Source organism: Balaenoptera musculus, chromosome 7 (assembly GCF_009873245.2).
Source record: "Balaenoptera musculus isolate JJ_BM4_2016_0621 chromosome 7, mBalMus1.pri.v3, whole genome shotgun sequence".
NCBI classification, from domain to species: domain Eukaryota; kingdom Metazoa; phylum Chordata; class Mammalia; order Artiodactyla; family Balaenopteridae; genus Balaenoptera; species Balaenoptera musculus.
This window is the reverse complement of record NC_045791.1, coordinates 58776248-58791776: the sequence shown is the minus strand read 5'-3', so window position 1 is coordinate 58791776 and position 15529 is coordinate 58776248. Positions and strand designations below refer to the sequence as shown.

General features: G+C 39.0%; 1 protein-coding gene across 1 annotated transcript in view; it reads left to right on the top strand.

Annotated features, from left to right (window-relative positions):
* LOC118898515 (cytochrome c 2) overlaps positions 1 to 15529 on the top strand; it is a 28210-nt gene extending 12681 nt beyond the window's left edge. The window contains exon 3 of the mRNA XM_036858973.1: positions 15237 to 15529. Coding sequence (XP_036714868.1) covers positions 15237 to 15385 — 149 coding nt within the window. The 3' untranslated portion in view covers positions 15386 to 15529. The remainder of the gene's footprint in view (positions 1 to 15236) is intronic.

Below are 15529 nucleotides of genomic sequence, written 5' to 3'. Positions count from 1 at the left end.
ATATATAAGTGTATCAAATTAACATATTGTACACCTTAAATTTATAGAATGTTATATATCAATTATATCTCAGTAAAGCTGGAAAAAATAATGTAAGTAGCTTACTAAGTTAATTGAACAGGGTTTTAAAATAATATTATTTAGAATAAATAAAGATTTAAAAAATACTTTAGGACAGCTTGATCAAAGACAGACTTGATAAGAAGAGCCAAGAAGTCAGTAGTTCAGTTTTAATACAAATTCTGGAAAACTGTCAACCATAGTTTATTTTCCATGTATGGTCTTTCTGTTGGAAATAATTACACCATTTTAGTTTTCAAAAGAATAAGGAAATTCTCATATTTTAAAGAAGATTGTTCCATATGACTTGCTTAGAGTATAGTTTTACAAAATTCATGATTGTGGCAATAATTTTATATTGTGTGGTTTTAAAAAATTGTAGCTAAATATGTATAACATAACATTTACCATTTTAACCATTTTTAAGTGTACAGTTCTGTAGCGTTAAGCACATTCACATTGTTCTGCAACCATCACCACCATCCATCTCCAGAAGTTTTTTATCTTCCCAAACTGAAACTCTGTACCCATTAAACAGGCCCTGGAATCCCCCATTCTATTTTGTCTCTGAATTTGACTACTCTAGGTACCTCATATAAATGTAGTCACATAGTATTTGTCTTCTTGTGACTAGCTTATTTCATGTAGCATAATGTCTTTAGGGTTTATTCATGTTGTACCATGTGTCATAATTTCCATCCATTTAAAGGCTAAATGATATTCCATTGTATGTATATACCACATTTTGTTTATCAATCAGTGGACACTCTGGTTACTTCCAATTTTGGCTATTATGAATAATGATGCTATAAACATGGGATATAAATATTTGTTCATGTTCCTGCTTTCACTTCCTTTGGGTGTAATACCCAGAAGTGGAATTGCTGAATCATATGAAAATTCTGAGTTTAATTTTTTGAGAAATAGCTGTACCATTTTCCATAAGGGCTCTATCATTTTATGTTCCCACCAGCAATACGTAAGGATTCCAAGTTCTCCACATCTCAGATAACACTTATTTTGTTTTTTGTTTGTTTGTTGATAATAGCTTTCCTAATGGGTGTGAAGTGATATCCCCTTGTGGTTTTGGTTTGCATTTCCCTAAAGATAGTGATGTTGAGCATCTTTATTGTTTTTTTTTTTTAAACATCAGTAAATGGATACAATTTTTCTTTTGAGACTAGTACTTTATACATATTATTGAATAACTATATGCCGTTTGCATTTTGGGGGCAATGATAATTGAAACAAATTGAATTAACTCATGATTTGCCCAGGGTTGTGTGCTAACAAGTGATATGACTAAGATTCAGACTCAGGTCTTCTTCGGCCTTTAATGAAATCATATCATGGGGTTAACATATTCGCTGAACTAACTTATTATTATTATTAATTTTTATCATTTTCCTTTTGTCATGTCAGATCTGTTAAAATAAGCAGTAGGACACATAAAATTATAAATGTACTAATAATTTAAAAAATATTTTGAAATCTATTTATATTATATGAAAATTCAGATAGTTCAAAAGGATACTTCCCAGTATGAGTGATAGGAAATTATGTATATTCATGTCTCCCTATCCTCCCCTATTCCTTTCCCTTTACCAACTAATTTTATATGGTAGTATTATTCTTTATAATTTTAGTGGCTGTATTCATACTTTAAGTTATATTGTATGCCTCTATTATTTTATTTAAATACTTTAAGCAATATCTGTCTGTTCTTCACTCTGAAGGATGAGAGAATCAAAGTGGTTATACAACCTCCAATTTTTTCATACTCTTAACTGAGCTACTTATGTTGTTATTTCTGCTTTGACATGATACATATAATTTATATCCTATGTAACTATAATTACCACAGTTGCTTTAACATTGTCCTACATTTAGATTGTATTAGTGCTTATTCCCAGCTTTTACCACAGTGTCTATATTTATTTTTTGGTTGGTAGAAGATTATCTATCAGTAGTTAGGCCAAGAAAGAATTACTGGAACCATATTACCCCAGTTCTTGACGTTTGAAAAGATCAATGGATTCCCATTACACTTGAATTGTTTGGCTAGACGTAAAATGATTGGATGATACTTTTAATTCCTCAGGATTTCGTATGCTTCATGTTGAATTTTTCTTTGGAGAAATCTGAAGCCAGGCTGATTGTTTTCCATTATAAGTTACTTGGTTTTATTTTTATTTTACTCTTTTCCCCCTAAGTTTCAGTAAACTTCGTATTGAAATTTAGTAATTTACTAGGCTGTGTATAAGCCTTGGTTTATCTGTTTCAGATTTTCCTGGGACATGTGTTCTTCCAATTGGCAGATTCAGGACTTTTTTTTTTTTTCTTAACATTTTTATTGGAGTATAATTGCTTTACAATGGTGTGTTAGTTTCTGCTTTTTAACAAAGTGAATCAGCTATACATATACATATATCCCCATATCTCTTCCCTCTTGCGTCTCCCTCCCTCCCACCCTCCCTATCCCACCCTTCTAGCTGGTCACAAAGCACCGAGCTGATCTCCCTGTGCTATGCGACTGCTCCCCACTAGCTATCTATTTTACATTTGGTAGTGTATATATGTCCATATATACACTACCACTCTCTCACTTTGTCCCAGCTTACCCTTCCCCCTCCCCGTGTCCTCAAGTCCATTCTCTAGTAGGTCTGCGTCTTTATTCCCATCTTGCCCCTAGGTTCTTCATGACCATTTTTTTTTTTTTTTTTTTACGTATATATGTGTTAGCACACGGTATTTGTTTTTCTCTTTCTGACTTACTTCACTCTGTATGACAGACTCTAGGTCCATCCACCTCACTACAATAACTCAGTTTCGTTTCTTTTTATGGCTGAGTAATATTCCATTGTATATATGTGCCACATCTTCTTTATCCATTCATCTATCGATGGACACTTAGGTTGCTTCCATGTCCTGGCTATTGTAAATAGAGCTACAGTGAATATTGTGATACATGACTCTTTTTGAATTATGGTTTTCTCAGAGTATATGCCCAGTAGTGGGATTGCTGGGTCATATGGTAGTTCTATTTTTAGTTTTTTAAGGAACCTTCCTACTGTTCTCCATAGTGACTGTATCAATTTACATTCCCACCCACAGTGTATGAGGGTTCCCTTTTCTCCACACCCTCTCCAGCATTTATTGTTTGTAGATTTTTTGATGATGGCCGTTCTGACCGGTGTGAGATGATATCGCATTGTAGTTTTGATTTACATTTCTCTAATGATTAATGATGTTGAGCATCCTTTCATATGTTTGTTGGAAATCTGTATATCTTCTTTGGAGAAATGTCTATTTAGGTCTTCTGCCCATTTTTGGATTGGGTTGTTTCTTTTTTTGATATTGAGCTGCATGAGCTACTTATATATTTTGGAGATTAATCCTTTGTAGTTGCTTCGTTTGCAAATATTTTCTCCCATTCTGAGGGTTGTCTTTTCGTCTTGTTTATGGTTTCCTTTGCTGTGCAAAAAAGCTTTTAAGTTTCATTAGGTCCTATTTATTTTTATTTATTTATTTTTTAAAAATTAATTAATTAATTAATTAATTTATGGCTGTGTTGGATCTTCGTTTCTGTGCGAGGGCTTTCTCTAGTTGTGGCAAGCGGGGGCCACTCTTCATCGCGGTGCACGGGCCTCTCACTATCGCAGCCTCTCTTGTTGCGGAGCACAGGCTCCAGACGGGCAGACTCAGTAATTGTGGCTCACAGGCCCAGCCACTCTGTGGCATGTGAATTATTCCGAGACCAGAGCTCAAACCCGTGTCCCCTGCATTGGCCGGCAGATTCTCTACCACTACGCCACCAGGGAAGCCCCTATTTTTATTTTTATTTCCAATTCTCTAGGAGGTGGGTCAAAAGGGATCCTACTGTGATTTATGTCATAGAGTGTTCTGCCTATGTTTTCCTCTAAGAGTTTTATAGTGTCTGGCCTTACATTTAGGTCTTTAATCCATTTTGAGTTTATTCTTGTATATAATGTTAGGGAGTGTTCTATTTTCATTCTTTTACATGTAGCTGTCCAGTTTTGCCAGAACCACTTATTGAAGAGACTGTCCTTTCTCCATTGTATATCTTTGCCTCCTTTGTCATAGATTAGTTGACCATAGGTGCGTGGGTTTACCTCTGGGCTTTCTTTCCTGGTCTCTTGATCTATGTTTCTGTTTTTGTGCCAGTACCATATTGTCTTGATTACTGTAGCTTTGTAGTATAGTCTGAAGTCAGGGAGTCTGATTCCTCCAGCTCCGTTTTTTCCCCTCTAGACTGCTTTGGCTTTTCGGGGTCTTTTGTGTCTCCATACAAATTTTGAGATGATTTGTTCTAGTTCCGTAAAAAATGCCATTGGTAATTTGATAGGGATTGCATTGAATCTGTAGATTGCTTTGGGTAGTATAGTCATTTTCACAATATTGATTCTTCAAATCCAAGAACATGGTATATCTCTCCATCTGTTTGGATCATCTTTAATTTCTTTCATCAGTGTCTTATAGTTTTCTGCATACAGGTCTTTTGTCTCCCTAGGTAGGTTTATTCCTAGGTATTTTATTCTTTTTGTTGCAGTGGTAAATGGGAGTGTTTCCATAATTTCTCTTTCAGATTTTTTATCATTAGTGTATAGGAATGCAAAAGATTTCTGTGCATTAATTTTGTATCCTGCTACTTTACCAAATTCATTGATTAGCTCTAGTAGTTTTCTGGTAGCATTGTTAGGATTCTCCTTGTATAGTATCATGTCATCTGCAAACAGTGACAGTTTTACTTTTCTTTTCTGATTTGGATTCCTTTAATTTCTTTTTCTTCTCTGATTGCTGTGGCTAAAACTTCCAAAACTATGTTGAATTATAGTGGTGAGAGTGGGCAACCTTGTCTTGTTCCTGATCTTAGTAGAAATGGTTTCAATTTTTCACCATTGAGAATGATGTTGGCTGTGGGTTTGTCATATATGGCCTTTATTATGTTGAGGTAAGTTCCCTCTATGCCTACTCTCTGGAGGGTTTTTATCATAAATGGGTGTAGAATTTTGTCGAAAGCTTTTTCTGCATCTACTGAGATGATCATATGGTTTTTCTCCTTCAATTTGTTAATATGGTTTATCACATTGATTAGCATACACTGAAGAATCCTTGCATTCCTGGCATAAATCCCACTTGATCATGGTGTATGATCCTTTTAATGTGTTGTTGGATTGTGTTTGCTACTATTTTGTTGAGGATTTTTACATCTATGTTCCATCAGTGATACTGGCCTGTAGTTTTCTTTTTTTGTGACATCTTTGTCTGGTTTTGGTCTCAGGGTGATGGTGGCCTTGTAGAATGAGTTTGGGAGTGTTCCTCCCTCTGCTATACTTTGGAAGAGTTTGAGAAGGATAGGTGTTAGGTCTTCTCTGAATGTTTGATATAATTCGCCTGTGAAGCCATCTGGTCCTGGGCTTTTGTTTTTTGGAAGATTTTTAATCACAGTTTCAATTTCAGTGCTTGTGATTGGTCTGTTTATATTTTCTATTTCTTCCTGGTTCAGTCTCGGAAGGTTGTGCCTTTCTAAGAATTTGTCCATGTCTTCCAGGGTGTCCATTTTATTGGCATAGAGTTGCTTGTAGTAGTCTCTTAGGATGCTTTGTATTTCTGCAGTGTCTGTTGTAACTTCTCCTTTTTCATTTCTAATTTTATTGATTTGAGTCCTCTCCCTCTTTTTCTTGATGAGTCTGGATAATGGCTTATCAATTTTGTTTATCTTCTCAGAGAACCAGCTTTTAGTTTTATTGATCTTTGCTATTGTTTTCTTTGTTTCTATTTCATTTATTTCTGCTCTGATCTTTATGATTTCTTTCCTTCTGCTAACTTTGTGTTTTGTTTGTTCTTCTTTCTCTAGTTCCTTTAGGTGTAAGGTTAGATTGTTTACTTGAGATTTTTCTTGTTTCTTTAGGTAGGCTTGTATAGCTATACACTTCCCTCTTAGAACTGCTTTTGCTGCATCCCATAGGTTTTGGATCATCGTGTTTTCATTGTCATTTGTGTCTAGGTATTTTTTCATTTCCTCTTTGATTTCTTCAATGATCTCTTGGTTATTAAGGAACGTATTGTTTAGCCTTCATGTGTTTGTGTTTTTTACGTTATTTTCCCTGTAATTCATTTCTAATCTCATAGCTTTGTGGTCAGAAAAGACGCTTGATATGATTTCAATTTTCTTAAATTTACTGAGGCTTGATTTGTGACCCAAGATGTGATCTATTCTGGAGAATGTTCCGTGTGCACTTGAGAAGAAAGTGTAATCTGCTGTTTTTGGATGGAATGTCCTATAAATATCAATTAAATCTATCTGGTCTATTGTGTCATTTAAAGCTTCTGTTTCCTTATTTATTTTCATTTTGGATGATCTGTCCATTGGTGTAAGTGAGGTGTTAAAGTCCCCCACTATTACTGTGTTACTGTCGATTTCCTCTTTTATAGCTGTTAGCAGTTGCCTTATGTATTGAGGTGCTCCTATGTTGGGTGCATATATATTTATAATTGTTATATCTTCTTCTTGGATTGATCCCTTGATCATTATGTAGTGTCCTTCCTTGTCTCTTGTAACATTCTTTATTTTAAAGTCTAGTTTATCTGATATGAGTATTGCTACTCCAGCTTTCTTTTGATTTCCATTTGCATGGAATATCTTTTTCCATCCCCTCACTTTCAGTCTGTATGTGTCCCTAGGTCTGAAGTGGGTCTCTTGTAGACAGCATCTATATGGGTCTTGTTTTTGTGTCTATTCAGCAAGCCTGTGTCTTTTGGTTGGAGCATTTAATCCATTCATGTTTAACGTAATTATCGATATGTATGTTCCTATGACCATTTTCTTAATTGTTTTGGGTTTGTGTTTGTAGGTCCTTTTCTTCTCTTGTGTTTCCCACTTAGAGAAGTTCCTTTAGCATTTGTTCTAGAGCTGGTTTGGTGGTGCTGATTTCTCTTAGCTTTTGCTTGTCTGTAAAGCTTTTGATTTCTCCATCAAATCTGAATGAGATCCTTGCTGGGTAGAGTAATCTTGGTTGTAGGTTCTTCCCTTTCATCACTTTAAGTATATCATGCCACTCCCTTCTGGCTTGCAGAGTTTGTGCTGAGAAATCAGCTGTTAACCTTATGGGAGTTCCCTTGTATGTTATTTGTCATTTTTCCCTTGCTGCTTTCAATAATTTTTCTTTGTCTTTAATTTTTGCCAGTTTGATTAATATGTGTCTTGGCGTGTTTCTCCTTGGGTTTATCTTGTATGGGACTCTCTGCACTTCCTGGACTTGGGTGGCTATTTCCTTTCCCATGTTAGGGAATTTTTCGACTATAATCTCTTCAAATATTTTCTCTGATCCTTTCTCTCTCTCTTCTCCTTCTGGGATCCCTATAATGGGAATGTTGTTGCATTTAATGTTGTCCCAGAGGTCTCTTAGGCTGTCTTCATGTCTTTTCATTCTTTTTTATGTAGTCTGTTCCGCAGCAGTGAATTCCACCATTCTGTCTTCCAGGTCACTTATCTGTTCTTCTGCCTCAGTTATTCTGCTATTGATTCCTTCTAGTGTAGTTTTCATTTCAGTTATTGTATTGGTCATCTCTCTTTGTTTGTTCTTTAATTCTTCTAGGTCTTTGTTAAACATTTCTTGCATCTTCTCGCTCTTTGCCTCCATTCTTATTCCGAGGTCCTGGATCATCTTCACTATCATTATTCTGAATTCTTTTTCTGGAAGGCTGCCTATCTCCACTTCATTTAGTTGTTTTTTTGGGGTTTTATCTTGTTCCTTCATCTGGTACATAGCCCTCTGCCTTTTCATCTTGTCTGTCTTTCTGTGAATGTGGTTTTTGTTCCACAGGCTGCAGGATTGTAGTTTTTCTTGCTTCTGCTGTCTGCCCACTGGTGGTTGAGGCTATCTAAGAGGCTTGATGGGAGGCTCTGGTGGTGGGTAGAGCTGACTGTTGCTGTGGTGGTCAGAGCTCAGTAAAACTTTAATCCACTTGACTGTTGATGGGTGGGGCTGGGTTCCCTCCCTGTTGGTTGTTTTGCCTGAGGCAACCCAACACTGGAGCCTACCTGGGCTCTTTAGTGGGGCTAATGACAGACTCTGGGAGGGCTCACGCCAAGGAGTACTTCCCAGAACTTCTGCCGCCAGTGTCCTTGTCCCACGGTGAAACAGAGCCACCCCCCGCCTCTGCAGGAGACCCTCCAATACTAGCAGGTAGGTCTGGTTCAATCTCCCCCGGGGTCAATGCTCCTTCCCCTGGGTCCCGATGCACACACTATTTTGTGTGTGCCTTCCCAGAGTGGGGTCTCCGTTTCCCCCAGTCCTGTCAAAGTCCTGCAATCAATTCCCACTAGCCTTCAAAGTCTGATTCTCTATGAAATCCTCCTCCCATTGCCACACCCCCAGGTTGCGAAGCCTCAGGTGGGGCTCAGAACCTTCACTCCAGTGGGTGGACTTCTGTGGTATAAGTTTTCGCTGGTCTGTGAGTCACCCACCCACCAGTTATGGGATTTGATTTTACTCTGATTGTGCGCCGCCTACCGTCTCATTGTGGCTTCTCCTTTGTCTTTGGATGTGGGGTATCTTTTTTGGTGTGTTCCAGTGTCTTCCTGTCAATGATTGTCCAGCAGCTCGTTGTGATTCTGGTGTTCTCGCAAGAGGGAGTGAGAGCACGTCCTTCTACTCTGCCATCTTGGTTCCTCCCTCCTTTTTCATTTTCTAATTCTGTTGATTTGACTCTTCTCCCTTTCTTTCTTGATGAGTCTTGCTAGTGGTTTATCAATTTTGTTTATCCTCTCAAAGAACCAGCTTTTAGTTTTACTGATCTTTGCTATCATTTCCTTCATTTCTTTTTTATTTCTTTTTGATCTGATCTTTATGATTTCTTTCCTTCTGCTGACATTGGGGTTTTTTTGTTCTTCTTTCTCTAGTTCCTTTAGGTGTAAGGTTAGGTTGTTTATTTGAGATGCTTCTTCTTTCTTGAGGTAGGAGTGTATTGCTGTAAACTTCCCTCTTAGAACTACTTTTGCTACATCCTATAGGTTCTGGGTCATCGTGTTTCCATCGTTATTTATTTCTAGGTTTTTTGATTTCCTCTTGGATTTCTTCAGTGATCTTTTGGTTACTTAGTAGTGTATTGTTTAGCCTCCATGTGTTTGTATTTGTTACAGTTCTTTTCCTGTTATTGTTATCTAGTCTCATAGCATTGTGGTCAGAGAAGATACTTGATATGATTTCAATTTTCTTAAATTTACCAAGGGTTGATTTGTGACCCAAGATATGATCTATCCTGGAGAATGTTCCGTGAGCCCTTGAGAAGAAAGTGTATTCTGTTGTTTTTGGCTGGAATGTCCTATAAATATCAATTAAGTCCATCTTGTTTAATGTATCATTTAAAGCCTGTGTTTCCTTATTTATTTTCATTTTGGATGACCTGTCCTTTGGTGAAAGTGGGGTGTTAAAAGTCCCCTACTATGGTTGTGTTAATGTCAGTTTCCCCTTTTATGGCTGTTAGCATTTGCCGTATGTATTGAGGTGTTCCTATGTTGGGTGCATAAATATTTACAATTGTTGTATCTTCTTGGATTGATCCCTTGATCATTATGTAGTGTCCTTCTTTGTCTCTTATAATAGTATTTTTTTAAAGTCTATTTTGTCTGATACGAGAATTGCTACTCTAGCTTTCTTTTGATTTCTATTTGCATGGAATATCTTTTTCCATCACCTCACTTTCAGTCTGTATGTGTCCCTAGGTCTGAAGTGGGTCTCTTGTAGACAGCATTATACAGGTGTTGTTTTTGTGTCCATTTAGCCAGTCTGTGTCTTTTGGTTGGAGCATTTAATCCATTTACATTTTTGGTAGTTATCGATATATATGTTCCTATGACCATTTTCTTAATTGTTTTGGGTTTGTTATTGTAGGTCTTTTCCTTCTCTTGTGTTTCCTCCCTAGAGAAGTTCCTTTAGCATTTGTTGTAAAGCTGGTTTGGTGGTGCTGAATTCTCTTAGCTTTTGCTTGTCTGTAAAGTTTTTAATTTCTCTGTCGCATCTGAATGAGATCCTTGCTGGGTAGAGTAATCTTGGTTGTAGGTTTTTCCCTTTCATCACTTTCATTATGTCCTGCCACTCCCTTCTGGCTTGCAGAGTTTCTGCTGAAAGTTCAGCTGTTAACCTTATGTGAAGTCCCTTGTATGTTATTTGTTGTTTTTCCCTTGCTGCTTTTAATATGTTTTCTTTGTATTTAATTTTTGATAGTTTGATTAATATGTGTCTTGGCGTGTTTCTCCTTGGATTTGTCCTGTATGGGAGTCTCTGTGCTTCCTGGACTTGATTATTTCCCTTCCCATATTTGGGAAGTTTTCAAATATAATCTCTTCAAATATTTTCTCAGTCCCTTTGTTTTTCTCTTCTTCTTCTGGGACCCCTATAATTCGAATGTTGTTACATTTAATGTTGTCCTAGAGGTCTCTGAGACTGTCTCAATTCTTTTCATTCCTTTTTCTTTATTCTGCTCTGCGGTAGTTATTTGCACTATTTTATCTTCCAAGTCACTTATCTGTTCTTCTTCCTCAGTTATCTTGCTATTGATTCCTTCTAGAGAATTTTTAATTTCATTTATTGTGTTGTTCATCATTGTTTGTTTGCTCTTTTGTTCTTCTAGTTCCTTGTTAAATGTTTCTTGTATTTTCTGCATTCTATTTCCAAGATTTTGGATCATCTTTACCATCATTATTCTGAATTCTTTTTCAAGTAAACTTCCTATTTCCTCTTCATTTGTTTGGTCTGGTGGGTTTTTACCTTGCTCCTTCATCTGCTGTGTATTTCTCTGTCTTCCCATTTTGCTTAACTTACTGTGTTTGGGGTCTCCTTTTTGCAGGCTGCAGGTTCATAGTTCCTCTTGTTTTTGGTGTTTGCCCCCAGTGGGTAAGGTTGGTTCAGTGGGTTGTGTAGGCTTCCGGGTGGAGGGGACTGGTGCCTGTGTTCTGGTGGATGAGGCTGGATCCTGTCTTTCTGGTGGGCACGTCCATGTCTGGTGGTGTGTTCTGGGGTGTCTGTGACCTTATTATGATTTTAGGCAGCCTCTCTGCTAATGGGTGGGGTTGTGTTCCTATCTTGCTAGTTGGTTGGCATAGGGTGTCCAGCACTGTAGCTTGCTGGTTGTTGAGTGGAGCTGGGTCTTAGCGTTGGGTTGGAGATCTCTGGGTGAGCTTTGGCCGTTTGATGTTATACAGGGCCGGGAGGTCTCTGGTAGACCAATGTCCTGAACTCAGCTCTCCCACCTCAGAGGCTCAGGCCTGACACCTGGCCAGAGCACCAAGACCTTGTCAGCCACACGACTCAGAAGAAAAGGGAGAAAAAGAAAGAAAGAAATAAAGAAAAAAAGAAATAAAAAAATAAAATAAAGTTATTAAAATATAAAATATTATTAAAAATTTAAAAAAATAATAAAAGAAAGAAGAGAGAAACCAAACCACAAAACAAACCCACCAATCATAACAAGCGCTAAAATCTATACTAAGATGAAAAACCAGACAGGCAGAACCCTAGGACAAATGGTAAAAGCAAACCTATACAGAGACAATCACGCAAAGAAGAATACAGTTACACACTCACAAAAAGAGAAAAAGGAAAAAATATATATATATTTATAAAAACAAAAAAGGAAGAGAGCAACCAAATCAATAAACAAATCTACCAATGATAATAAGCTCTAAATACTAAACTAAGATAAACATAAAACTAGAAACAAATTAGATGCAGAAAGCAAACCCCAAGTCTATAGTTGCTCCCAAAGTCCACCGCTTCAGTTTTGGGATGATTCCTTGTCTATTCAGGTATTCCACAGATGCAGGGTACATCAAGGTGATTGTGGAACTTTAATCCGCTGCTCCTGAGGCTGCTGGGAGAAATTTCCCTTTGTCTTCTTGTTCGCACAGCTCCTGGGGTTCAGCTTTGGATTTGGCCCCGCCTCTGCATGTAGGTCGCCTGAGGGCATCTGTTCCCGCTCAGACATTATGGGGTTAAAGTAGCAGCTGATTAGGGGGTTCTGGCTCCCTCAGGCCGGGGGGAGGGAGGGGTATGGAATGCGGGGGGAGCCTGAGGCAGCAGAGGCTGGCGTGACATTGCTACAGCCTGAGGCGTGCCATGTGCTTGCCTCAAGAAGTGATCCCTGGGTCACGGGACCCTGGCAGTGGCAGACTGCACAGGCTCCCGGGAGGGGCAGTGTGGATAGTGACCTGTGCTTGCACACAGGCTTCTTGGTGGCTGCAGCAGCAGCCTTAGCATTTCATGCCCGTCTCTGGTGTCTGTGCTGATAGCCGCGGCTCGCGCCCGTCACTGGAGCTTGTTTAGCCGGTGCTCTGAATCCCCTTTCCTTGCGCACCCCGAAACAGTGGTCTCTTGCCTCTTAGGCAGCTCCAGAGGTTTTCCTGGACTCCCTCCCAGCTAGCCGTGGTGCACTATCCTCCTTCAGGCTGTGTTCTCGCAGCCAACCCCAGTCCTCTCCCTGGGATCTGACCTCTGAAGCCCGAGCCTCAGCTCCCAGCCCACACCTGTCCCGGCTGGTGAGCAGACAAGACTCTCAGGCTGGTGAGTGCTAGTCAGCACTGATTCTCTGTGTGGGAATCTCTCCGCTTTGCCCTCTGCACCCCTGTTGCTGCGCTCTCCTCCGTGGCTCTGAAGCTTCCCCCCCGCCCACCCCCCGTCTCCGCCAGTGAAGGGGCTTCCTAGTGTGTGGAAACCTTTCCTCCTTCACAGCTCTCTCCCTGAGGTGCAGGTCCCGTCCCTGTTCTTTTGTCTCTGTTTTTTCTTTTTTCTTTTGCCCTACCCAGGTGTGTGGGGAGTTTCTTGCCTTTTGGGAAGTCTGAGGTCTTCTACCAGCATTCAGTAGGTGTTCTGTAGGTGCTGTTCCACATGTAGGTGTATTTTTGATGTATTTGTGGGGAGGAAGGTGATCTCCACGTTTTACTCCTCCGTCATCTTAAAGGTTCCCATATTTATTTATTTATTTTTAATTTTTATTTATTTATTTAGTTAGTTTTGGCTGTGTTGGGTCTTCGTTTCTGTGTGAGGGCTTTCTCTAGTTGCGGCGAGCAGGGGCCACTCTTCATCGCAGTGCGCGGGCCTCTCACTGTCGCAGCCTCTCTTGTTGCGGAGCACAGGCTCCAGACGCGCAGGCTCAGTAGCTGTGGCTCACGGGCCTAGTTGCTCCGCGGCATGTGGGATCTTCCCAGACCAGGGCTCGAACCCGTGCCCCTTGCATTGGCAGGCAGACTCCCAACCACTGCGCCACCAGGGAAGCCCTATTTATTTATTTTTTAAAAATAAATTAATTTTTCAAAAATAAATTTATTTATTTTTAAAAAATAAGTTTATTTATTTTTTTAAATTTTATTTATTTATTTATTTTTGGCTGATTTGGGTCCTTGTTGTTCTGCGCCGGCTTTTTCTAGTTGCACTGAGTGGGGGCTACTCTTTGTTGCAGTGCACTGGCTTCTCGTTGCAGTGGCTTCTCTTGTTGTGGAGCATGGGCTGTAGGCACAGAGGCTTCAGTAGCTGTGGCACGTGGGCTGAGTAGTTGTGTCTCACAAGCTCTAGAGCACAGGCTCAGTAGTTGTGGTGCATGGGCTTAGTTGCTCTGCGGCAGGTGGGATATTCCCGGGCTAGGGCCTGTGTCCCTGCATTGGCAGGCGGATTCTTAACCACTGTGCCACAGGGGAGGTCCCAGTACTGTTTGTTTAGATTCCATATATGTGCTTTAGCATACGGTATTTGTTTTTCTCTTTCTGACTTACTTCACTCTGTATGACAGACTCTAAGTCCATCCACCTCATTACAAATAATAAAGACCTTTTCTGAATCCATGGGAATGTGCTCCTGATTTTTTCTGCTTAGTGTATATAATTTCTGTTGTGTATATTTCATTTAACTTTTTTTTATATTCCTTTCTGCTGTGTGTGTGTATGTTGTGTGTGTGTGTTTTCAGTACTCTTCCATGGTGATTCCTTTCTGATTACTACTCATCTTTTGATTAGGACAATTTTTCCTTGATTGGTTATTTGCAGAAGGACAGTAAGAGTGAGGGTCTGAGTGTTCCAGTTGGTTATAAGATCTTCCTCACCCACAGTTAGGTGTTAGAGCTACATGTATGTGTGTATGTTTGCTGCGGGGTTATTTGGCTCTTCAGCTGACAAAGGCTGGCAGCTCCAGGGTTATCCAACACCTCAAGTTTCTCTTTTATCCTATAACAAGGTAGAATCTTTCTTTTAAAGATGTGTTTTCTTCTTTACTCCTGGCTCCCCTGGCCCTCCATGGTATCAAATTGAATTTAGGGAGACTTTTGCAGCCAGCAAATATGTACTCTACTCTTTTTGGGCCAAACAGAGGGTTATGACTCTGCCCCTCAGGATTTGTCACCTATTTTGGAGAACTTTTCTCTTCTTTCGAAATTAGTGAAAAGTGTCCTCTCACTCTGGTCCAGGTTTTATGTCCTTGGTAGTCTTCTAATTGTATCAAGTTTGGTGGTAGAGGCACTCACTCATAAATTTTATTGAAAGTGGAACTGGCATTTCTGTTTCTCTTTGTTCATGTTCTTTTCAACTGGCTTTAGAAAGGAGAAACGTTAGATGCAACCTCTCTCTCTCTCATTGTAAAACTGGATTCCTGAAATCATAGGTTTTTGATAGAGATCCTGACAGAGGCAGCTTGGTGTGATTGGGAAAAAGACAAACAAAAAAACATGGAAATATAAGTTACTAGTCACCAGTTCTTTACTCTATGTAGCCTTGTCATCTTAGGGTAAGTTATTATCCTCTCTTTGGGTCATCATTTACTCATCTGCAAAATGAGGATTTGGGTTAATTGATCTCTAAGATAGAAGGAATTCTCTGTGATTCTAGGAGGATGGCATACTGCTTAGGCCCAACATGTCTGGGTTGGTAGTTCATTGGTGTACCTTAGATAATCTTAAACAGCCTTGGATTTCTACGAAGAAGCCTAAGAGTAGATCACCGAAGACTAATTTTGGAATTTTCTTGTAGGTCAGAAACTAAGTATTCTCAGTTGTAATAACCTTCCTACTGAGTCCAAGAGTAATCTTTTGTTCACAAATGTGGGTCACATCAGAAAGTAAACCTTACAAATGTAACTTCACAAACTTAAAACTTATTTTCACCTTCATAGGTGTTATCTGGGGAGAGGAGACTCTGATGGAATATTTGGAGAACCCAAAGAAATATATCCCTGGAACTAAAATGGTCTTTGCTGGTCTTAAAAAGAAGAGTGAGAGAGAAGATCTTATTGAGTATTTGAAACAGGCAACATCTTCATGAAATGCTCTTACAACTTAAAAATTATTAGCTATAAGCCAAATTTTTCCAATTTCAAATATTGCATGTTTGAAGAAGTCATATTTGACCTTTCCTGATCAGCTTGTAGTAAATTTAACATTTTAAAATAAAAGTTGATATTTTTGA